Source organism: Myxocyprinus asiaticus, chromosome 38, assembly GCF_019703515.2.
Source record: "Myxocyprinus asiaticus isolate MX2 ecotype Aquarium Trade chromosome 38, UBuf_Myxa_2, whole genome shotgun sequence".
Taxonomy (NCBI): Eukaryota; Metazoa; Chordata; class Actinopteri; order Cypriniformes; family Catostomidae; genus Myxocyprinus; species Myxocyprinus asiaticus.
Genome location: NC_059381.1, coordinates 27551565 through 27576295, shown reverse-complemented (window position 1 = coordinate 27576295; position 24731 = coordinate 27551565). Strand labels below are relative to the sequence as shown.

Sequence of the window (24731 nt, the reverse complement as noted above, 5' to 3'; positions counted from 1 at the left end):
TCTGTCATCTATCTATCTGTCTGTCTATCTATCTGTCATCTATCTATCTGTCTGTCTGTCTATCATCTATCTATCTATCTGTCTGTCTGTCATCTATCTATCTGTCTATCATCTATCTGTCTGTCTATCTATCATCTATCTGTCTGTCTATCATCTATCTATCTATCTGTCTGTCATCTATTTATCTGTCTATCTATCATCTATCTGTCTATCATCTATCTATCTGTCTGTCTGTCATCTATCTGTCTGTCTATCATCTATCTGTCTGTCTGTCATCTATCTATTTATCTGTCTATCTATCATCTGTCTATCATCTATCTATCTGTCTGTCTGTCATCTATCTGTCTATCATCTATCTGTCTGTCTGTCATCTATCTATTTATCTGTCTGTCTATCATCTATCTGTCTATCAATCTATCTATCATCTATCTGTCTATCATCTATCTGTCTATCAATCTATCTATCTGTCTGTCTGTCTATCATCTATCTATCTCTGTCTGTCATCTATCTATCTGTTTGTCTATCTATCATATATCTGTCTATCATCTATCTATCTATCTGTCTGTCTATCATCTATCTGTCTGTCTGTCATCTATGTATGTATCCATCCATCCATCCGTCTGTCTGTCCATATATCTATTTATCTATCTATGTATCCATCCATCTGTCTGTCTATCTATCATCTATCTGTCTGTCTATGTATCCATCCATCCATCCATCTATCTATCATCTATCTGTCTGTCTATGTATCCATCCATCCATCCGTCTATCTATCATCCATCATCTATCTATCTATGTATCCATCCATCTGTCTGTCTATCTATCATCTATCTGTCTGTCTATGTATCCATCCATCCATCCGTCTGTCTGTCTATCTATCTATCATCCATCATCTATCTATGTATCCATCCATCTGTCTGTCTATCTATCATCTATCTGTCTGTCTATGTATCCATCCATCCATCCGTCTGTCTATCTATCTATCATCCATCATCTATCTATCTATGTATCCATCCATCTGTCTGTCTATCTATCCGAGTTTTTATTTTAAAAATCTACATTTAAATTGTGCCAACACAATTCTTTACAAAATTACAATTGTTAGTAGCCTACTAGTTATATTAATTGATGAGTTAGATCAGACAGTAAAAGAAAAGTACCCAGCATACACTGAAACTTCTTCAATACTGTTTTAAAAACATCTCACTCAGTCATAAAGTTGCTCTGAAAATGAAGACAAAAAAGGCTCAAATACAAGATTTCTTAGTTTTTGATTTATTTAACATTTTTCATCAGTACATAATTTCTATATTTGCAATTGTATTATTTCATAGTTGTGATGACTTTGACATTGTAAAATGTGGAAAGTATAGACTAGTAATAATACTGAATGAGTAGGTCCAAACATTTGATTTGTTTTTTGTTTTTCAGGACTGCACGTCACTTCGCTTCTTTTACTAATTAGATTAGTAAGGCGAACGAAAACACTGCAGTTGTTAATTGATTCATCGCATTATCTGTTATCTCAACTTTATAGAATAGCACTTTGCTGTCTTGCGCTGTCCATTTGTGCCTTTTGCTTGACGCTGCTCAGTTTGCTGGCCCTGTAGGAGGTCGGAGTGACGCTGTCTGGCAAATTTGCTCCTCCAAATGGACCGACGAAGTCCATCAAGCCCCCATTAGGACCTCGTTAAATTCGCTTTGTGAGATATTTTGCACCCTACTTAACGGGCTGGAGTGCGAACGCGTGCTTTAAAACAAAAAGCGCGAGAGAAGCTCGCACTGACCGGGGATCTGCTTTAGTTCTTCGGCTTGTGGTTACTTCGGCTATTGTAGGCCTTAAGAGCTGTTTTCAGATCAGTTGTTGGGGCCACCCATTAAAAGGAATGCTAGACAGCTAAAATTAACACAATAATTGACATTTAAGTAGATATCATCGTTAGTATTACCAGTATAATATTTTTTTTTGTTTTACCTTTGGGCGCTCATGCACAGTTTAATACATTGATCGCCTAGCACACGTACATCACCCAGACGACAATTTGATGTGTGTTTACATCTGGAAGACGTATTTTTATGTTGTTTGCTCATCTGCATTACGACATAAAACGTTTGTCAATAAGTAGGCCTATGTCCGGATGAGATCGGTAAAGTTGGACATATATTCACAGATTCTAACTTCCCGGAACAATAACTCATACGCGAAACGTTGCTAAAACACAAACGACGCCTCTTTCCAACCGTAGTAAGGTAGACAACGAGCTACAACCTAATTTTAATGCAAACGAGCCGTCCTCCGAGCTGGACAAATAACATTGATCAGTGCAGCCAGCTCTGAGACGAGTGCGCAGGGACCGTCTACAAAGTGCAACACCGAAAAGCGATACTACAAAAATATTCAATAACTTAACTCTAATACTTGTCAATAAACAAGAGACGTTTATGATCTAGAATGTTTGTAAATCCGATATTTTTAAGATGTTTAGCAAATGTTAATTAAAGTGGGATGCTTTCCATATCTAAAACAGACATCTCGTAGATGTACGTGTGCTATCTGGGATACAAGCTATAATTGGAAATGCACTAGCAAAAGACCTTTTAAATTCACGCTTAAATATTGCTTCACTTTAGGTAACCTGTTTACAGACAAAAGGTCATTTAAGATTTCTTTCGGTTGTACTGTTGAATGACAGCAGAGTTCTTAATTTAATGCAGCCTAGACACCTAATAACTAACTAACTATATTATATATGGCCTCACTCGCCCCCCGTCGTCTTTCTCACAGATGGTGTGCAAGTTTGCCCCTCCGTGTTGTTGCAATAACCTCAGAGTACCAGATTTCTCACCCTCACGCTGGGGCGCACTGTTTATACAACTGGAGATGTCTTCACACCAAAATGTCCATAGCAGGCTATACCCCAATGAAACAGCACCATGGTCTCCACAACCCCCCCTCCTAAAAAAAACTCAAGTCATTTGGCACTGCCACCATCATCCTGCCCCGCCCCTGCAGCTCTAGCGCTATATAAACCCGAAGAGCGACTCTCCACCATTCATTCACTGGCCTGCGGAGGACAACGACTCATCCACATCGCCCAGACCCCATCTCTCCCTAAACAGGACTATTTAGGACTATCACCCCGCAAAACAGAGATGAATTCTGCCTGTTTTGCCACGCCATTTTCCAATACTATGAACACTGAGATCCAGCAGTCCAACAGCAGGTGTGTATTACCTAATCAATTATTCACTTTCTTATATAATAATAACGACGAGCCCTGATCATTCATAGGCACAACTAAGAAATTAAATTAAAATGTTTTGTATCGCAATACATCTATTATTACACATTTTAGATATATCACGCTCCTATATTTATTATCTTTTTTTTTTATTCATATTTGTCTCTTTAGTGTACATTTTGCAGTATTTACAGGCTGACTTTGCCCAAACATCCGTATAACTCTATGTGATATGTGCATTTTACATAGTCGTTTAATTGACATTGACCATGTTGCTTGTGTCTTTTCCACAGCCCAGCTTCTCTGTGGAGACCATGGCTGGTGAACAGAAAGGATGCACAAACGGAATGCCGGAGAACCAAGCTGGCTTGTGTAAGTTTTCCCACACAAATGATCATTTATTGGGCTCCAAAAGCAGATTTAACCATTTTCAGCATGTACATTCTAATTTTAGTGACTCATATAGATATTTGGACTAGCTGCAGGTAGCTTTAAGGTAACAGACAGGCATGTGGTGAGCATTAGGCCACCAGAAGGTTTGACCGTCAAGCTGTTTCACTGACACTGAGCCACACAGTGACGCAAAAGCAAAGGGAAGTTAAGAGCAAGTATTGCACAGAGACACTCTGCCATATGGCACCAGTGTCTGAGTGTGAACGCTGAGCCTGTGCCCAGAGATGAGGTGTAGGGGAAAACAGCTCCCAGAGAGCAAGCGCTTGCCTGCCAAGAATTAAGTAGTCACCTCTAGGTTTGGGGAGGCAGTTGGAGTCATTTTCCCACAAACACTTTAGCCTGACACCCTCCATGTCACAGCTTTTGCATCCTGCCCAGAGTGTTATACACCCACAAAGCTGGCAGTGATATCACCTCATAAACACTGGACAGGAAGCATTGTTTGATGGTTTGTGTTTTGTACATGTGGTCTTACAAATCTTTTCTCACTCTTTAAAGCCGTACTCCAGGCCAGAAGTACCCAGTAACACTAGAACAACAGATGGCAAAACACAGTCTTTCCAGCACCCTGTCAGGTCAGTGCACTTTTCATTTTGGTTGAGCAACGCTCTTGTTTTGTAACTCAATTTCATTTTGACCTAAAACCCTAATCTTTTCCAAATAAGGCTTATTTTTGTGTGCCGATAAACCCATTTCCAGCTTATCATTGTGCATTCAGGAATCTAAAACTGATACCACAAGCTTGCCAGTGTTAATTTTGTAGTAACACTGTAGTAACAATCTTTCTTTTTATTTTAGGCTGTATTGGCCCAGATCAAAATCCTTTGACTACCTCTTCAGAGATGGCGAAGTTCTGCTCCAAAATTTCCCTGTCCAGGCCACCATCAACTTCTATGATGAGTCAGACAGTGAAGAGGAGGAGGACAGCTGTGATGAAGATGAAGACAGCAACACAGAGGAGTGTCTTAAACTCAGCAGTCACTTCACCAGTTATAACTGAATGTTCAAATCTGCCCTACGATTCTGTGACTTTAAACTGGGGAAGCTTATAAATGTAACATTGACACTGGATAATACCACATCAGGCTCTATTAGAGAAGTCACTCCATCAATAATTTAGTGCATGGACATGTCTTTCTTTTGAGCTTGCAAACACAACCAGAGTGATTTTGCTGATACTGATTGTTTTGTGCCAGAAACATCAATCACACTAATGCAACATCTGAAAAAAAAAATAAAATAAAAATAAAAATCCTTTAGAAGAGAACCGATAAGTCTTGGATAAAAGTAATTCCTGTTGGAAACAGCAAAAATGCTATCCCACATTGGGAAGTGTTGTTTTGGAGCTATCTCAGGGTCCTTACCTTCTTTTGTACATAAAATTATATTTGTATTCAATTAGTCAACCCTAATTTATGATGTATGTACATAAATTGTATGTATATATGTATTTATGCCATATTTTTCTACTCTTGTATTTTGATTTAAAATAAAATATATTTAAATGAGTACAAACATCTCTGTCCTTTGTAAAGGTTTGGAATTTTTGCCTCAAATGAGCACTTTTTTTTTTTTTTTACTTACTCATGTCCTTTGATGTTCTCTGACCCTATCTTTTGGCTAAAAGGGGGTCTGCTGTTTGTCCAGGTTACAAACAAAGGAGGTTTGATAAAGGACAATGACAATGCCCTCCTAAGAATGTGTTATGTTGAAGAATTTCACTCTTCCAGTAAAGCCACAGATTAAAAATACCTGCCTTGATAGCACTTCTAACAGACAATGAAATAAAAACCAGTTCCCTATAAAAGGACATTGAAAAATTTACAGTCAACCAACATTTAAGACATTTAGGATGCTATGACTTTATTTGGTTGCTCGATTTACAAATTAGTGCTATTTAATTTGCAACCTTTTGACCTTCTGATATATAACAATTATATATATATATATATATATATATATATATATATATATATATATATATATATATATATATATATATATATATATTCACACAAGTCCATGTTATAAAAATTCCAGCGACGAAATGGGAGTGGTTCAGCATTGTGGGAAATGCTGTTTTTTGGGCACAAGGCGTGTCATCGCGAGGGACCCCTGACATTATCCCCAGTATCATCCTCATTCTCTAATAAAAATGTCACTTGGTGGGTTTTCTCCAAATCCATACCGATGAAAAGAAAATATTAATATCTAGGCACAAATGTGTAACTGTTTCTTAAAACAACATCAGAGAGCAGCAGACGTGTACACACACAGACTACACTACCCAGTTTATTTTCCCCCCATTCCCCAAGTAGCATGACTTTGCGTGTACGACATCATCCGTAGAATTTCATTGGATAATCAGGGGGAATCCGTGTTTCCTATTGGTCCAACGACATGTCAATCAAACGGTATCTGTGACTCATGTGGGTGCTCCCTTCTTGGAAACAGGGATGGAATGGACGAGCAATAGCAACAGCCTGGAAGGTAGGCTTTATTATCCATGTGTCTCCTCTTAAGTTACAAATGTACAAATAATTTTCTTTTGTTCTATGACAATTAAAAAAGTCAAGTGTCTATAACACAGACATCGCTGCGTTTTATAAATATACATCTTTAATCACACAGAGAGCCCCTCAAAGCACTATAGTCAGCTGCTCAGACTGAATATGTATCTGATTAATATTTTATTGGCTTTTAAGGAAGCTATATGGCTTTAGAAATTGTTATCACAGTAAAATGTTGTGTCACTATTTTCTAAACCCTTCAGCACATAAAAGTCAATCGCACACTGATGCTTTAATGTTTTTTATGTCTTATTCTTTTTCTTAGTCGTTCTATTTTCGTTTGTATTTATTTGATGTGGTTTTTAAGACATTATTAAACGTGAAATTATATTGGGAAGATATTTTTGTCTGTTGTGGAAAGCGATAGTCACTAATGAATTGAAATAATTCACTAGTAATGAGTGAGCTCGAGCTCGAGTGATATAAATTTAGCAGCGCATCTCTCTATCGGCCCGCTCCGTTGCTATGGGAACCTCCCCCGCACCTCCTCCCTCCCCCATCAGCATATCTTATATGTGTGAAATAATACCTTATATATAGATTTATAAAGGTAGATTTAAGCTTGCAGATAGCAATGTTCTATGTTCAGATTTAAATAAAAGCATGTTAACCTTCTAAAGATGTTTTAAAATCATGTTATATTGTGAGTAAAAGGCATTGGCCTGGTTTTAAAGGCCAATGCCCAAAAATGAAAATTCTCTCATCATTTCCTCACCCTCATGCCATCCCAAATGTGTGACTTTCTTCTGCTGAACACTAACGAAGATTTTTAGAAGAATATTTCAGCTCTGTAGGTCCATACAGTGCAAGTGAATGGTGACCAGAACTTTGAAGCTCCAAAAGCAAATAAATACAGCATAAAATTAAATACAACTCCAGTAGTTTAATCCATGTCTTCAGAAGCAATGTGATAAATATTAATATTTAAGTCCTTTTTTTTTATTTTATTTTTAATTTTTAATTTTTTTTTTACTATTAATCTCCACTTTCACTTTTTCATTCTGAAAGTTAAATTGGAGATTTATAGTAAAAAAAAAAATTAATAAAAAAAATTGACCTGTTTCTCATCCAAAGTGATTGCATCACTTCAAAAGACATAAAACCACTGGAGTCATATTGACTACTTTTATGTTGCCTTTTTTTTTTTTTTTTTTGGTCACCATTCACCTTCAGAGCTGAGATATTCTTTTAAAAATCTTGGTTTGTGTTCAGCAGAAAAAAGTCATACACATTTGGGATGGCATGACGGTGAGTAAATGATGAGAGAATATTTATTTTTGGGTGAACTAACCCTTTAAGACAATATTTGATTTTTATTGTTAATTTGTTGTTTTGTCTGTGTACTGAACCACAGATCAAGTAAAATGACTGCAGTGACATAATTAATAAATATATGCATTTAAGAAAACTTTTTAAGTATTAAGACAATTCAAACATTTTAATGTATCTTTTCTTCTCCCCAGGTCATAATAGGCCTGCCTCAGATTGAATTCTCTAGCGGTAGCATGGCAGCAGGTATTTAGGCCTATATTTAACAATTTCAACAAAGTCATCATAAAAGGCTTTTTATCACTTATTAAGCCTTTGTTATCATGAAAGAGCCCCATTGCACAAAGTATAGTACATTTTATTGTCATTTATTAAAGTATCAAAACATTGGTTTAGTATCTTTAAGCTACAGTTGAAGTCAGAAGTTTACATACACTTAGGTTGAAGTCATTAAAACTCATTTTTTAACCACTCCACAGATTTAATATTAGCAAACTATAGTTTTGGCAAGTCGTTTAGGACATGTACTTTGTGCATGACACGAGTAATTTTTCCAACAATTATTTACAGGCAGATTGTTTCGCTTTTAATTGACTATATCACAATTCCAGTGGGTCAGAAGTTTGCTTACACTAAGTTAACTGTGCCTTTAAACAGCTTGGAAAATTCCAGAAAATTATGTCAAGCCTTTAGACAGTTAGCCAATTAGCTTCTGATTGGAGGTGTACATAATTGGAGGTGTACCTGTGGATGTATTTTAAGGCCTACCTTAAAACTCAGTGCCTCTTTGCTTGACATCATGGGAAAGTCAAAAGAAATCAGCAAAGAACTCAGAAAAAAAATTGTGGACCTCCACAAGTCTGGTTCATCCTTGGGTGCAATTTCCAAATGCCTGAAGGTACCACGTTCATCTTTACAAACAATAGTATGCAAGTATAAACACCATGAGACCATGAAGCCATCATACCACTCAGGTAGGAGACGCATTCTGTCTCCTAGAGATGAACGTAGTTTGGTGCGAAAAGTGCAAATCAATCCCAGAACAACAGCAAAGGACCTTGTGAAGATGCTGGAGGAAACAGGTAGGTAAGTATCTATATCCACAGTAAAATGAGTTCTATATTGACATAACCTGAAAGGCTGCTCAGCAAAGAAGAAGCCACTGCTCCAAAACCGCCATAAAAAAGCCAGACTACAATTTGAAAGTGCACATGGGGACAAAGATCTTACTTTTTGGAGAAATTTCCTCTGGTCTGATGAAACATAAATGGAACATTTTGGCCATAATGACCAATATTATGTTTGGAGGGAAAAGGGTGACACTTGCAAGCCGAAGAAAACCATACCAACCGTGAAGTATGGAGGTGGCAGCATCATGGTGTGGGGATGCTTTGCTGCAGGAGGGACTGGTGAACTTCACAAAATAGATGGCATCACGAGGAAGGAATATTATGTGGATATATTGAAGCAACATCTCAAGACATCAGCCAGGAAGTTTAAGCTCGGTCACAAATGGGTCTTCCGAATGGACAATGACCCCAAGCATACCTCCAGAGTTGTGCAATATGGCTAAAGGACATCAAAGTCAAAATATTGGAGTGGCCATCACAAAGCCCTGACCTCAATCTGATAGAAAATTTGTGGGCAAAACTGAAAAAGCGTGTGCAAGCAAGGAGGCCTACAAACCTGAATCAGTTACACCAGTTCTGTCTGGAGGAATGGGCCAAAATTCCAGCAACTTATTGTTAGAAGCTTGTGGAAGGCTACCCAAAACGTTTGACCCAAGATAAACAATTTAAATGCAATGCTACCAAATACTAACAAATTGTATGTAAACTTCTGACCCACTTACCACATGCCCCATTGAGAGCGCAAACCCCTAATCGAGACCACGGGGAGGTTACCCCGTGTGACTCTACCCTCCCTAGCAACCAGGCCAATTTGGTTGCTTAGGAGACCTGGCTGGAGTCACTCAGCACACCCTGGGTTCGAACTCACGTCTCCAGGGGTGGTAGTCAGCATCTTTACTCGCTGAGCTACCCAGACCTCCTGAAATAAAGTAGTCCTAAGACAGGGAATGTTTTTTACGATTAAATGTCAGGAATTGTGAAAAACTGAGTTCAAATGTATTTGGCTAAGGTGTATGTAAACTTCTGACTTCAGCTGTATAAAAGGGTTTAAAGGAATAGCACATGTTTCGGAACTATGCTGATTGTTTGGCCCGTGATGATGACTGACTTATGTGCATAAGTTAGGTTAGGTTTACGCTTAATACACGCACACACACACAAAAAAATATATTGATCTTGTTTAAAGGATGTTTAGATATTTCTATACTAAAACAAGACAAAGATTAGTTCACCCAAAAATGAAAATTCTCTCATCATTTACTCACCCTCATGCCATCCCAGATGTGTATGACTTTCTTTCTTCTTCTGAACACAAATGAAGATTTTTAGAAGAATATCTCAGCTCTGTAGGTCCTCACAATGCAAGTGAATGGTGGCCAGAACTTTGAAGGTCCAAAAAAGCACATAAAGGAGCGTAAAAGTAATCCATAAGACTCCAGTGGTTAAATCCATATCTTCAGAAGTGATATAATAGGTGTGAGTGAGAAACAGATCAATATTTAAGTCATTTTTACTATAAATTCTCCTCATTGTCCTGTAGGTGGAGATATGCACAAAGAATGTGAATCGCCAAAAACAAAAGAAGAAGAATGTGAAAGTTAAAGTGGAGATTTATAGTAAAAAAAAAAAAAAAAAAAAAACTTCAATATTGATCTGTTTCTCACCCACACCTATCATATCACTTCGGAAGATATGGATTTAACCACTGTAGTCTTATGGATTACTTTTATGCTGCCTTTATGTGCTTTTTGGACCTTCAGAGTTCTTGTCACCATTGACTTGCATTGAATGGACCTACAGAGCTGAAATATTCTTCTAAAAATCTTCAATTGTGTTCTGCATAGGAAAGAACATCATACACATCTGGGATTGTGAGTAAATGATGAGACAATATTCATTTTTTGGTGAACTATCCCTTTAAAGGTTCATTCAGATTTCTGTCTGGTCTAAATATAGCCCAGTAGTTCGTGACACGCCTTGTTAAATTACATAAAACCTTCATGTTATAGAAAGGGCTACTCTAGCCCTTCTTGGGCTGTGCTGCACTGATCTACACATTAAAATAACCCACAGACCATATTTATTTATAGATACAGTAGAACAGATTTTTATGAGATGCAAAATGATTCTGAAAAGAATAATAAAATGGATTTTCCTAACAGTAATCTTGTATATTTTATGGACATGGCATCTTTTTGCATTTGACAGACCTGATCCATTGGCAAAGTCATAAACTGGCAAACAAACATACACACACAGGAAAAAACACAGAGAATTGCCATTTTTTGAATTTAGTTGTATGCAAGTCATTTGCTGTGATAACACCTTTTCCCTCAGTAAAACTTTAAAAAGTATTTCTGTCCCTCAGCGTTCCTAGATGGGAAGGATGCAAACTCTCTCCTCAAACGTTTTCCACGGGCTAATGGCTTTCTGGAGGAGTTCCGGCAGGACAACATTGAGAGGGAGTGCGCTGAGGAGAGCTGCAGCTTTGAAGAGGCCAATGAAGTGTTTGAAAACAAGGAGCGAACGGTAAATCCTGCTTCCATTTTTAGTAGTCTCAGCCTGAGATGGCATGCCCACAGACCGCCCACTCCTTTCACTGACCATCTGAATCATACTTCACAAAAAAATGGCAAGCACTTGCCAAAATCACGGGCTCGAATCAGATTTTGAGATTGTGCAACTTCCGGGAGTCAAGGTTCAAATTTAATTATTTTTATTTTCAGTTTGGCAGGAAGCAAAGTTATGTTGACAAGGTACCAGTTTGATTAAGTACTTTTGAGGAAGAACTAACTGCTAGATTTGCCAAAAGTTTTGAGGTTCATGGCATCAAAGTTTTAAAGATATTCCGAGTTTTGTCTGAGGCCCTTAATAGCAAGTACGGTACGGTTTGTTTTCTGAGTTATTACTAAGAAATGATCAGTAGCCTACTTATTATTTCAGAATGGACAGAACACATTTTCTGCTAATTTCTTCAGTGTTTTCTGTTGAGCAGTTCATTGAAATTGCTATGCCATTGTTTGAGTTATATAGTAAGTTTTTTCTACACCAGGAGCCTCATAAATAAACGTTGCATATGCACAAACATTTTGCGTACGCTGCCTCTCACGCTCACAATGGGATTTATCAAAATTAAGCTTGACGTGAAAATGTGCGCACCACCAAGCAAGCTCTATGCCTTGCATACGCACTGTTTTGCTGAGTTTGGTCAATTAGCGACGCCACTGGCCAAAGAGTGCAACTAAGAACGAGTGATCTTCCTCGTCTTTCATTTTAGCAGATGTGCCATCCTGTCTACAGATGGATTGTGGAAATCTAATGAAGCTTAATTATTACTTGCCAATTATGTGCACTTTAGTAGTTAAACTGAACAAGAATAATTGATACATGCATTAAACTTACGTCCGCGAAATCAACATGTAAGCAGTTAAATGAGTTAAAATAAATGAATGCAGATGAATGCATCTCTGAATGACAATTGCAGCATTACCGCTTCTAGCAGATTAAGTGCAAGGACGGATCAGGAGGGAGCGCATGTTTCGGAACTATGCTGATTTTTTGGCCCGTGATGATGACTGATTTATGTACATAAGTTAGGTTAGGTTTACGCTTAATACACGCACACACACACACACACACAAAAAATATTGATCTTGTTTAAAGGATGTTTAGATATATCTATACTAAAACAAGACAAAGATTAGTTCACCCAAAAATGAAAATTCTCTCATCATTTACTCACCCTCATGCCATCCCAGATGTATATGACTTTCTTTCTTCTTCTGGACACAAATGAAGATTTTTAGAAGAATATTTCAGCTCTGTAGGTCACAAGATTCACTGTACAATGCAGGTGAATGGTGGCCTGAACTCTGAAGATCCAAAAAGCACATAAAGGCAGCATAAAGTAATCCATACGACTCCAGTGGTTAAATCCATGTCTTCAGAATTGATATGATAGGTGTGGGTGAGAACTTTCACTTTCATATTCTTTTGTTTTTGGTGATTTCCATTCTTTGTGCATAACGCCGCCTACTGGGCAGGGAAGAGAATTGATTGTAATAAAGGACTTAAATATTTATCTGTTTCTCACCCACACCTATCATATCACTTCTGAAGACATGTATTTAACCACTGGAGTCATATGGATTACTTTTATGATGCCTTTAAGTGCTTCTTGGACCTCCTGGTCACCATTCACTTGCATTGTGAGGACCTACAGAGCTGAAATATTCTTCTAAAAACTTTGTGTTCAGCAGAAGAAAGAAAGTCATGCACATCTGGGATGGCATGAGGGTGAGTAAATGATGAGAGAATTTTTATTTTTGGATGAACTATCTCTTTATTAAATTAGATTTTAATGCCAATAGTCAAAAGCTCAGTGAGACAAATTTTTTGTAACAAAGTTGTAAATAAAGAGTAACATTTTTTTTAAAAATTATTTTATATAATTTGTATTAATTTGATATTTACATGCTTGAAACATTTTAACCAAAATCATTGCTAATCTTTCTCTTCATTCTTAGATGGAGTTCTGGAAGAACCGCAGCATCTTTACAGTGAACAGCAATGCTGATTCACGCTCAGAGCATCAGGACACTGTGTACATGGTGGTGCCACTACTGGGCGTGGCCCTTCTCATTATCATTGCACTCTTCCTTATCTGGCGTTGTCAACTGCAGAAGGCCACGCGTCGGCGTCCAGCCTACACCCAGAATCGTTATCTGGCCAACCGGAACACCCGCAGCCTTCCACGCATCCTGGTGCACCATGACCCACCCTCGCATTCAGACTCCCATGCCAGTGACAGGCCTAGTGTGGTAGTCAGCGGTGTGGAGAGGGGCAGAGCTTCTGTTACGACCCAAGACGCCCATCACCACACTAACCACTCTCAGAACAATCGCTCCTTGTATGTACAAGATTCGTCTTTGTCAGTAGCTTCACACTTGTCTGGGGCGACCCCACCACCATCATATGAGGAAGTCACTGGCCACTTAGAAAGCAGCAGCGATGAGACTACTGCCTCCTACAGTGATCCTCCGCCCAAATATGAGGAGATTGTTCTAGAAAAGTAAGAGCTTTCGTAAATAGGTACACATGATGGTATGTCTCGCCACCACATGTTAGAGAACATTCAATGTGATGCACCGGTTCCTAAGCACTTATCCTAATGTGGGTCTCACGTGCGGGCTATGTATTTGACCTCCTGAGTTTTCGTGAGCTGTTGCCTTGTGCTGTTGATCGGTATGTGGACTGCATAGTAAAATGTGGTCCTTTTTATGAAATTGCATCCCCAAAGTTGCATCTTCTGCCTTCACATTTGTCCATGCACCACTTCACTTTTTCTCTGACCTTTCTCCAGTTGCATAACGTGGATCTTACAGGCTCCAGTGCAAAGAAAGCACCTGTTGGGCACCCCTATTATCACGTTTTGGGGGGGGGGGTCATGACAGTGTTCATTCTCTCCATCAGACAATTATCATTTTCATTGTTCACTTTCCAGTGGCCCCCGGGCCCCAGTGTGGCTGCACACCCTGCACTACCTGTAGTTATGCCACTGCCTTTCACACATCAAAGCACGATTCTCGTGAATCTGGCTTCAGTTGCTAATAATGAAGAACAAAATATTTAAAAGGAAGAGAGAAAGATATATATCCCTTATTGAGAGTTTCCAAGCTTCCTTTGTGCCAAATCATAATTGCAATTTGCAAGTTGGGTATGAAGCTTCAGAGTCTGCTAGCAAATGAAAGGAGAATTCACGTCATATGCCAAATATAATTGTTGTATCGTAGGAAAGATCAGACAGTCAGTATGTTTACATGCACATTAAAAGTCAGACTAAAACAATAATTTGTCTTTTTGAAATGTGATGTAAATGCTTTAGCTCTATGGAAAACATACCAGTTTGATTATTGTGAAGTCGGACTAACTGACCTAGATAATACAACTGTAGCTCGGCTTCATCCAGCATGTACTGTATATATGTTAAAGGAATATTCAATTCAAGTTATGCTCAATCAACAGCAATTTTGCCATAATATTGATTACCACAAAAATACATTTTGACTCATCACTCCTTTTCTTTTGAAAAAAGAAAAAATCTGGGTTCCAGTGAGGCACTCAATATGGAAGGGAATGCGGCCAATGCGTAAACGTTAAAATAACCACTGTTTTAAAAGTATAGCCACAAGACATAAACAATATGTGTGTTAACATGATTTTAGTGTGATAAAATTACTTATGAACCTTTTCTGTGTAGTTACAACCAATTTTACAACTTCGTTGCCATGATGATGTAATGTCAACAAACTAAAATGACTGTAAAAACAATGATTTAAACAACTCTACAGCTCAAATAACACATGAGTTTTAACAGAATAATTAATGTAAATGCTTTTATAAAATGATAAGCTTCAGATTTCTGCCTTTAAACCCTCCAAAAATGGGCTCCATTCACTTCCATTGTAAGTGCCTCACTGTAACCTCGATTTTTGCTTTTTTTAAAAGGGGCATTCAGTAGTTCTGTAGCTAGCATTAGCATTGCTCTTCTTCGTGTACTTTAAGTACCGATATAACAGTGGTGTTAGACACTTACTGCAATTTATCGATGTGGATGAGCATGATCATCTCTGCTGCCCCCTCCAACTTTGGAATATCATTTGCATCTGGAAAATGTCGGAGTTTGAAGTAATTTCTAAAGTTATTTATTACTACTATAATAATTGCTTTGCCTAAAAACAAAAATCAGAACTCAAACGAACAGACTTCCACAGTTAAGGACAGATTATTATTGTTCCTCATATCAATAATCTTTAGAGGTTGTCTCACGTTAGTTTCACGTTATTTCTAAAGACAGTTATTACCTTTATTAGAGAACTGCATAGCGTAAAATAAACCTCAATTATTTAGCGATACCGAATGTCATGGTAAAGGAAAGATTAGAATTGTTTTTGATAATCAAATTTTGCATGTCCATGAAAACTGGGAAAACTTGTTTTGTTTCCAAACAACCAAAGTCATGGTTTACACAAAATCTACAGCAATCACTGTGCCAAGCTACTTTGCACTATATGAATGAAGACGTATGCCGTTTCATAGAGGTGGAGGTAGATGGTCCCCCTTACTATAGCTGTGATAACAAAGAAAAGAAAATGACACGTTGGTTTCTGTTTGCGTTTGTAAACACCGCTGAAAACTGTCCATTACTAACATATGTAAAAAAAGTTAGAGGGACACTTGTATGAGTTTTCTGTAAATTCCACTGATACTATTTTAGAGAGTGTTCTAAACAATTAATAATGTCTTACCTGTCCAACAAAAAATAAGCAACATGGGCATCACTACTTTTTCTCTCTCATCAAATCTTTCCACCTTGTGAATGCCGTAACGATGTTTACTCGAGTTCTTTACCTTCGCCGGTCTTTCTGTCTTCTTGTTTCAGACCTTGTTCGCTTCTCTGGCAGTAATGCTACTTAACCTCCTGTTGTTTCTGCTTCTAAAGCACAAAAATAAATATGTTCCATTGTGTTCTTTTCGCTCTTCGCATCACCAAACAACACTTCATTAAGCATAGCCAAGCGTATCTACATAGGCCAATGAGCACGAAGATTCAATTCTTCGACGTATAGTGAAACACAGTGGGTCATGTCATTTCAACATGGTGAAACACATTGAAGGGGGTGACCTGCACCATATAGAATAATTTTTTTTTATAGAAAACTATTATGAGTACAGTCTTCATCTCATGTGAGTGTACACCATTCAGATCACTCTTCATAAAATCACAATTCATTTGTTAATGTGTAAAACTTTTTCAATTAACCCCTAATAACTGAATGCACATTTGTGGTAATCAACATTATGCCACCAATGCTGTCGATTGAGCTTAACTTGTATTGAACCCGGAATATTCCTTTAATGGGACTGCAGGCGGCTTAAGACAGAGGTGAAGAACTATGTGTACACTTTGTCCATTTTTCTACTAAAATATCTTAACATCCTTAAAACAAGATACATTTACTTCAAAAGAAAAATGACATAAGAAATTCTGATTTTTGATTCTGATTTCTGAAAGTCTGATTTTTCCGATAAATCAAATAAAATGTAGTGAGGTTTATGCTTAAAACAAGAAAAAAAATTGCCAATGGTGTAAGAAAAAGAAACTTAATTGAAAGGGCAAACAACATTTTGTTCTTACCCCATGGGATTTTTTTTTTCTTGTTTTATTTTTTTTTTTACATTTCTCTACAATCAAAAATTATTATCTTATTAATTTTGCTTCTCAAGTAAATGTATCTTGTTTTAAAGAGGTCATGACATGAGGAATCACATTTTCCTTGATCTTTTGACATAAAAGTGTTCATTGTCCTATAAAAACATACTGTAAATTTCAGAACTCAAAACTTCCTTCTCACTGCAAAAAGAGCATTTGTTGAAACCAAGCTGCCAAAAACACCTCGTTCTCTACTTCCTTGTTATTGTGATGTCACACTGTGGTAGACATTTGCATCTGACCGCCTCAAAACACAACACATCAACGCTTCTTTTCCTTTAATCACTTCTGTAGCCTGTCTAGTAACGGTGAGCAGAGAGATGAGACTTGTGTCTCTCCAGAACAAAAATGGGTGTTTCTCAATGAGTGGGTGTTTTCAAACCGGTATGGGCATTTTTCAAGCGTTTTACACAATTTGCCTACTACATTGAGATTCCCTACTTTCATTGGATAGTTGAAAAATGGCCATCTCGGTTTGGAAGAGCCCAAAGATTGGGAAACGCCCATTATTGTTCTGCAGAGACCTATACTTAAGTAAGATGGCAAGAAAAGAGCATGTCAGTCAAGAGCAGAGAGCCAATCATAACAGTGGATGTTTACTGTCAAGTCTTAAAGGAGAAGCAGCACCAAAACAGAGTGTTTCTCAGAGAGCATCAAAATGAAGGTGGAAAATGATCATGTTTTACAAAAAAATGTTGTGCAAAAAACGTTACTAATATTATACGTTAACATCGAGGAACATATTAAAATAATAATAAAAATACATGTCATGAAGCCTTTAAGGATGTTTGGAAATTTTTCTTTGAAAACAAGACAACGATACTAAGTATTGTGTCATGGCTTGGATAGACAGATGAAGACGGGAGCTCGACTACGCAAAAACCCACTGTAGCTTAATTATAAATGTGTATGTAAACGTACTGAGTCCATATAAAAACACACTGTATGACACAAAATATTTCTTCTTCTTTGTACTGCTATCAGTATGGATCCTGTCCTCGTCATTTGTTTATAAAGTCAGTGATTTCATAAGCAGTGTTGATTTCCATGACATTTAAGACAAAAAAAAAAAAAAACGCATACTAAACCCTGTGAATTCTTATACCAGCAGTGTGATCCATGCCAACATCCATAGAATTAGTAATACAAGTGTTAATTGTAACTAACAATGACAAGAACAAAAGGAATACAGTATCTAAGTCGCATAAATTTGAAATTGAAGATGACAAATACATCATCTGTTATTACTTTCATATTCGAAAATGCACATCACATATGCACACTTAAAGGCAATTTGCTTGTTTACAGACACATACACAAAGAAATTTAAATAGAACATAATGCATTTGTTACAGGTTTTACACACAGATCTCAATATAGGCCTTAGATACATGTAAGAATCAATAGGCGATTAGCTGCTTATGATCTTATGGTTATTGAAAGATTTTACCTCAAATGCTGTGCTCACGCAATCACTCACATGACACAAATGCACAAAAACTCACTTAAAAACTTACGTTGAGGGCCAAGTCATTGGATAATACAACATTCCAGGCCCTTGTTCTTCCCCTTGTTCACAGACTGTTTACAATGTGTTTTATTACTCTTTTTTATAATGGCTTAAGAAACTGTGTGAATTTGTATAAAGCTTTCCGTGACTTTTGACATCACCAGGTGCTATACTGTCCTATAATGCTGCTTGTTCTCACCTCCTCACTATCTGTTTGTGTATGTACATCTCTGTGACACATGGCATATGCTCAAACTATTCAACCAAACTGCCCATCTATTACATGTGGCTGAATCATGTATTCCAGCTCAGGTTTAAGCCAGTGAACTGCTGCCGTTGCAGAAAATGTGTAAATAATCTCTTACACTGCCAATCTTCAAGTGACTGGGCCACGTTGATGGTTTGGACTGCTATTTGTAATGAGCATTGCAATGAGACTATTACTGTATCAGTTAAATTCACATGACTTTCACTAACTTTGCAAAGAGTATCAGAGTTGGGCAAAGCACTAAAACTAATGGAGCCTTAAATATGATTACAAGCGATTGTGTTTTCATAATTCTGAAAAATGCTGTATTTCAAAATGATAATGGTAATAAAAAAAAACAAAAAAACATCAGAATCCAAACATTTAAAGGGTTAGTTCACCCATTTACTCACCTGCTTGATGTTCCATACATCATAGGGGTTTTAGAACAATATGAGGGTGAGTAAATGATGGCAGAATTTGCATTTTTGAGTGAACTGTCCCAAACAATTACTCATCAAAATAATCAGAGGAAATAAACAGAATGGATTGAATACATAAACAAGCACAGTATTTTCAGAATGGGTTGGGAAAGTGGGGTTTGAATTAAACAACCTTGCGTCTGATCTCAGATCTTTAAAGATAGAGGATGGAGACCTATGTATGTGTAGTCAAACTGCTGATGTAAGTCTTGTGGACCTCTTACCCAGCCGCAACAATCAATCCAAGAATGTTCTGACAGGCTGTCTTCTGCACTGATAGAGCACCCTCTGCATTGATAAAGACAGGCACAAACTGCAGATCAGGTTCAGGCATGGTTGCTGTTGAAAGACAGGTAGTAAAATGAAAGTTAGAGCTGTATGTTACAGTGCCACATGAAGCAACAGGTTTCTGATGTATCAATATGTCAGAGGTAGCAAGATATGGAGGTAATCTAAAGTGTGGTTTATTTTTGTGTGTTTATTTTAGACCAAGTTTGTTGTGGAATATGTGTGTGTGTGTGTGTTCATTTCTACAGTATGCCTGTTGCCAGCACCCATGTTCCTTTTTGTGCTAGGAAGAATGTGCCACAGGAGCCACAGGCTGCGGTTTATATGCTAAATATGTTATATGGAATACCAAATCATAATGCACCATTGTTGTTCTTTAAAGTCAAAATGCATGGTTTTTTCATCAATTTAAATTCTGCAGTTTATATGTATATATATATATATATATATATATATATATATATATATATATATATATATATATATATATATATATATATACACTATATATTCTTCACTGTGGCCCTGTTAACTTGTTACACATCTGGTTACACCAATAAGGTGTTATCATTTTAAATCAATTTGATCAACGTAAGTACTACTGTTACTGTAATTCATAATTGTACATTTTTGTATGTCTTGTATTAAATGTCCCTCATTAAAGGCATCATGGCAATTTCCATACCAAAAGGATATAATATATTCAAATATCCATTTAGGCTGAATATACAGTACATATAACCAGATCTGTGGCACACACCAGTCAGTTGCATAATAGTAAACTTATGCATGAATTTATTTTTTTGCTTTTGTCTTATTGAAAGTAATTGCTCATATTAAGCTTCAATATAATCAGTAAAAACACTTTTAAAAAGCTCACTTTAATTCATTTTGAGTGCTTTGTGTTTTCAGATACAGGCTTGTTAAAAGTATCTATCAATGAATTATCTCACCCAAAGAAATTACCATTTTGTGCTTTTTAGTGGTTTTATGAGGTTTTAGTTTGCTGTTAATTAGACCTTAAAAGCATTAAAAAGGATTCGAGTCTTCCATATCATGTCAGTATAAAGCTTTTTTCTTTTAATATTTGTCTCACATGGATCTTAAGAGCTTCCAATGAGATTGACGTTTGAAAAAAATCATGTATTTTTTGTTCTGTAACAAACATGATTTTATGCTTAATCTAAAATCATCTAAGCTTCATTTAATCATGTCTAAATTTACAGTAAAAAATTATATTTGACGTATTGCATTCAATCCAGAATTGCGATTAGAGGTCACTAAACATTTACATTTTGCTCAGAAGTGTGGATTTATAGTCATGATTTATGGCCAAACATTCTTATTATAATGTAGGCTAATAAAAAACTGAAGAGATAAAACAACCTTTTTACATTTTAAGTCAAGAATGTTTTCTCTGAAAACTTTTTTCCTTCCCCCAGATTGCACTGTTCAATGAATGTTTGAAGTGCCAATTTTCTTATTGTAAAAGCACTTATGTTTATGGAGAATAGTCTATTAAAGAAAAAATTCTCTCTTAAAATCTGTGTCTGTACTGTTTATTTCATAAATAATATGACAGTGTTTGCTTATTGTAATTAAAAGCTGCTGTAAGTCATTTATTTATTTTTTCTGGCACCAAACGGAATTGCAAATGTTTGTTTCCACCCGTCTACCATAGTTCGACAAACATGTAGCCACACCCAAACTCGCACTATAGAGCGCAAAAGTCTGGTTCTGGAAGTAAAAATACCAAAGATTGTTTTCCATATAAGAATTGATTTTCAACGATAAAGCCATGTTCACACCACCAGCGACATCGCGCGAGACAGCGACACCATCCCATTCATTTTTGTTGAGAGCACAGTCACTTCCGGCGACACGAGCTGTCGCGACCGTTGGCGACAGAGGCTGTGTCTCGATTGGAAGGATGCGTCCTCCGGAGGTCGTATTTCTCGGCCGCATACGTCATCGAGGCTGTCTCGTTTCAGAAAAGCGAGTAGGACACTTAAATTGCGACCTTCTTTCATGGGAACTCGGAGGATGCATGAGGTGTATCCTTCGTGGGCACTCACAACCCACAATTCTTTGCTTCATCGGAAATGTCTAAAAAAAAATGAAGTCATTTTGCCCGTAAATATGATGTTCAAATGCAAACAATGTTAATTTCCAAGTTGAAGTACCTCAGTAGATGGGTGCAGAGTATATAATATGTATAATTATATTCATATATAATTAAAGTATTATAGACTAAAAGTTCACCTGTAAAATCTATTTTCTTTTCTCTTTACATCTTTATAACTCTCCTAAAATTTACCTCATACATTCCCTTCTAAAGGGACTTTGTTCCCTTCTCACTCAAAGCGCTCGCGCTTGTTAAAGATTGGCGTGCTGTCATAGCAACCATGATACGTTCCGTTTCCGTTTGTCCTACGAAGTCCGTCTCGTTTAAACGAGAATTGTTTAAATGAGGACTCCTGGTATACTGCAGCCTTCAAAGGACGCGTCCTACCTAGCATGCAGCCTTCCAAACGAGACACAGCCAGAGATCACTGTGGAGGGCAACAAGACAATTTGAGAAAATTTCAACTTTATGCAATTGATGAGTGACAATTGTGAGCTACTACCAATGAGAGTGAAGACATAGGTGCTCATGTCATCTGTCTCCTGGCAGACTGGAGACAACTGTAGGCAAGACGGAGAAGTTTCAGCTAATTTTAACGGTATTTGGTCTCATCTCTGATCAAATTTTCGAAAGCCATATCCAGGCATGCAGTCCTCCAATAACGTTACAGCGACAAACAGTAGGAATGCCCACTAGCTACACAGATCGCAGAGACTAGCGACATCAAGCCACAAAGTCGCTGGCGGTGTGAATGGGGCTTAACTTATAAACCTTTAAAGACAAACCATGAGCTCTGAGATTGTTCATTGACAGTATGCTTCCGTTGAAGCCATCAGTCCATGTTATTTCAACTTCATTATTTAAAAATCGTGTTTAATAGCAGAATACCTTGTAAACAACTACATTACCTACAACTACCCATGGTCCAGCAGAGAAAGCTTCACCAACCAGAGAACCATGGCCAACCAAACCCGTGAATGTGCCCCAGAGTGACCGCCCACTCCCATGACACACTGTGAATGGTAATCGAGCCCGTCTCTCTTTACCCTTATACTATTTATATATTTGTACATACCGGAATATTTTGCAATAAACGAAAATTATATTTTTCTATAATCAACAACCTAAAATCAATAGTTTTATATATTCCCATAGCTTTTTATTCAATTACATCATTCGCAATGCTTCATGGGATTGTAGTTTGTGTCCTTATGAAAGATGGTAAGTACACAGCCTTGTACTTTTGTCTTTTTGTCTGATATTCAAATACTTTTTTGCCTCAAAACTAAATTTGTAATGTTGTGATTCACCTCGGAGCTGGTTGGATTGTTTCATGGCTTACAACTCCTTTATGGAGGATTATATGAGAAGCCTTGGCATAAAATGAATGGGAAAAATACTTCCGGAACACAAACGGCTGAAAAGTGGGCGGGCACAGATCAGTCTGGTTCCAGAAGTAAAAATCTCATTAATTTCATACATTGATGAATTGATTTTCAATGCTAACTTATAAACCTTTAGAGACAGACCTACCATGAACTTTATTGATGGTAAATGCTTCCGTTGAATCCATATTTCATCTTCATTGTTTTAAAAATCGTCTTTAATAGTGGAATTCCTGTTGAACAACTACATTACCCATGGTCCACCAGAGAAAGCTTCACCAATCAGGGAACTGCAGCCAACAGCATGCAGCCTGCAAAATAAGACCACAAATGACCGCCCTCTTCCATGACACACTCTGAATGACACAAACGTGTCGATCTCCCTCTCAAACCACTTATATATTTGTTTATCGGAATTTTTCGCAATAAACGTAAACTATATTGTTTTTATACTTATAATCAACAATCTAAAATCAATAGTTGTATATATTTCAATAGTTTTATATTTGATTACGTTATTTGCAATGCTTCATGGGATTGTAGTCCGTGCCCTCATGAAAGACAGTAAGTACACATGCTTGTACCGTTGTCTTTTTGTCAAATGTTCAAATACTTATTTGCCTTAAAACAAAGTCTATAATGTTGCAATTCACTTCGGAGCTGGTTGGTTTGGTTCATGTGTTACAACTTTTTAACCCTCAAATGTTATTCTGTCATTTTTTACCTTAATATATTTTTAAAATGTAATAAAAATTGTTTCCTTTATCTGAGCAGTACAAGACTTGGTGAATTTTCCTCCATTTGCCATCTGAACATCCCAAAAAAAAAAAGAAAAAAAGAAAAAGAAAGTGACACCTTTGGTATTCTTGGTCAAAACTGAAAATTAATAGGAAAGACCAAAAAATAGAGCAATTTTTTTTTTTTTATCTGTCAAATACAATCAATAAATCAGCCACAATGCAGACAGAAATGACAGGGTGTGACACTAAAACATCGTCAGTGTAAAACATACACACCCACCCACTCACAAACACAGAACCAGGGCACCAATAAGTGGAGCCATCTTTTGGTCATTGTTGTTTTCCAGCTGATTCTGCAATCTGACACACTCACACACATATTCATAGACACACAAACTTACACACACACACACACACACACACACACACACACACACACGCGTTCGCAAAATACATTTTTACTTTTTAAAGTTTGAAATTGCAAAGTGTTTACTCTGATTCTTCTGTTTTATACTCTGTTTTAATTGAATTTTCAGAATTTTGCAATACATTTCTGTTTCCTGATGTTCATTTTCTTGACATTATTATGCATTTCCTTTGAGTTATTAAATTTTTATTTTTGAATTAAATTTTTGGTAGAAAAATGCTTATTCTGTGTCTTCTCTTTGTAACATCATGGTCAGGTTTGATAACAAGCATGACATAAACTGCAATAACTGACACTTCAAATACATTTTAAAATGCTAAAACTTTGACAAATAATAGTCTGATAATGTCTAAATATATATCCAAATGCATATCTTGTGATAAAATATAAAATTAGATTACAATAAGCCATCAGACTACACAGAGCCATCTACTGGCAGTTACTGGCATAACATCAAGTCTTGTTATTTATATTTTGTTCACCGGATGTCAGCAATCTGCCTCCAGTTTATGTCACATTCTCATATTTTCTTCATGTTTCAACTTATAGAAGTGTAGTTTCTGTAGTTTTTTTTTTTTTTAATCTTATTTG

At 36.9% G+C, this 24731-nt stretch overlaps 2 protein-coding genes across 2 annotated transcripts; both read left to right on the top strand.

Moving 5' to 3' along the window:
* The first annotated feature begins 1320 nt into the window (after nucleotides 1–1320).
* LOC127428761 (protein ripply1-like) lies at nucleotides 1321–5198 on the top strand. The gene is made up of 4 exons (XM_051677362.1): nucleotides 1321–3224; nucleotides 3536–3614; nucleotides 4194–4270; nucleotides 4494–5198. Exons 1-4 carry the CDS (start codon nucleotides 2935–2937, stop codon nucleotides 4693–4695), a joined length of 648 nt encoding a protein of 215 aa, XP_051533322.1. The 5' UTR covers nucleotides 1321–2934; the 3' UTR covers nucleotides 4696–5198.
* Nucleotides 5199–6154: 956 nt separating this feature from the next.
* On the top strand, nucleotides 6155–14962 carry LOC127429228 (transmembrane gamma-carboxyglutamic acid protein 3-like). Its single transcript, XM_051678117.1, has 4 exons — nucleotides 6155–6185; nucleotides 7729–7780; nucleotides 11033–11193; nucleotides 13191–14962. Exons 2-4 carry the CDS (start codon nucleotides 7771–7773, stop codon nucleotides 13737–13739), a joined length of 720 nt encoding a protein of 239 aa, XP_051534077.1. The 5' UTR covers nucleotides 6155–6185; nucleotides 7729–7770; the 3' UTR covers nucleotides 13740–14962.
* Nucleotides 14963–24731: the final 9769 nt, after the last annotated feature.

Excerpts from the sequence above, each read along its gene's own strand:
- LOC127429228 (XM_051678117.1), top strand. Across the intron at positions 11,194-13,190 it reads TTGAAAACAAGGAGCGAACG|ATGGAGTTCTGGAAGAACCG; the intron begins GTAAATCCTGCT and ends CTTCATTCTTAG.
- LOC127428761 (XM_051677362.1), top strand. The coding sequence starts at position 2,935 with ATGGTCTCCACAACCCCCCCTCCTAAAAAAAACTCAAGTCATTTGGCA. Across the intron at positions 3,615-4,193 it reads GGAGAACCAAGCTGGCTTGT|CCGTACTCCAGGCCAGAAGT; the intron begins GTAAGTTTTCCC and ends CACTCTTTAAAG. Across the intron at positions 4,271-4,493 it reads TCTTTCCAGCACCCTGTCAG|GCTGTATTGGCCCAGATCAA; the intron begins GTCAGTGCACTT and ends TTTTTATTTTAG.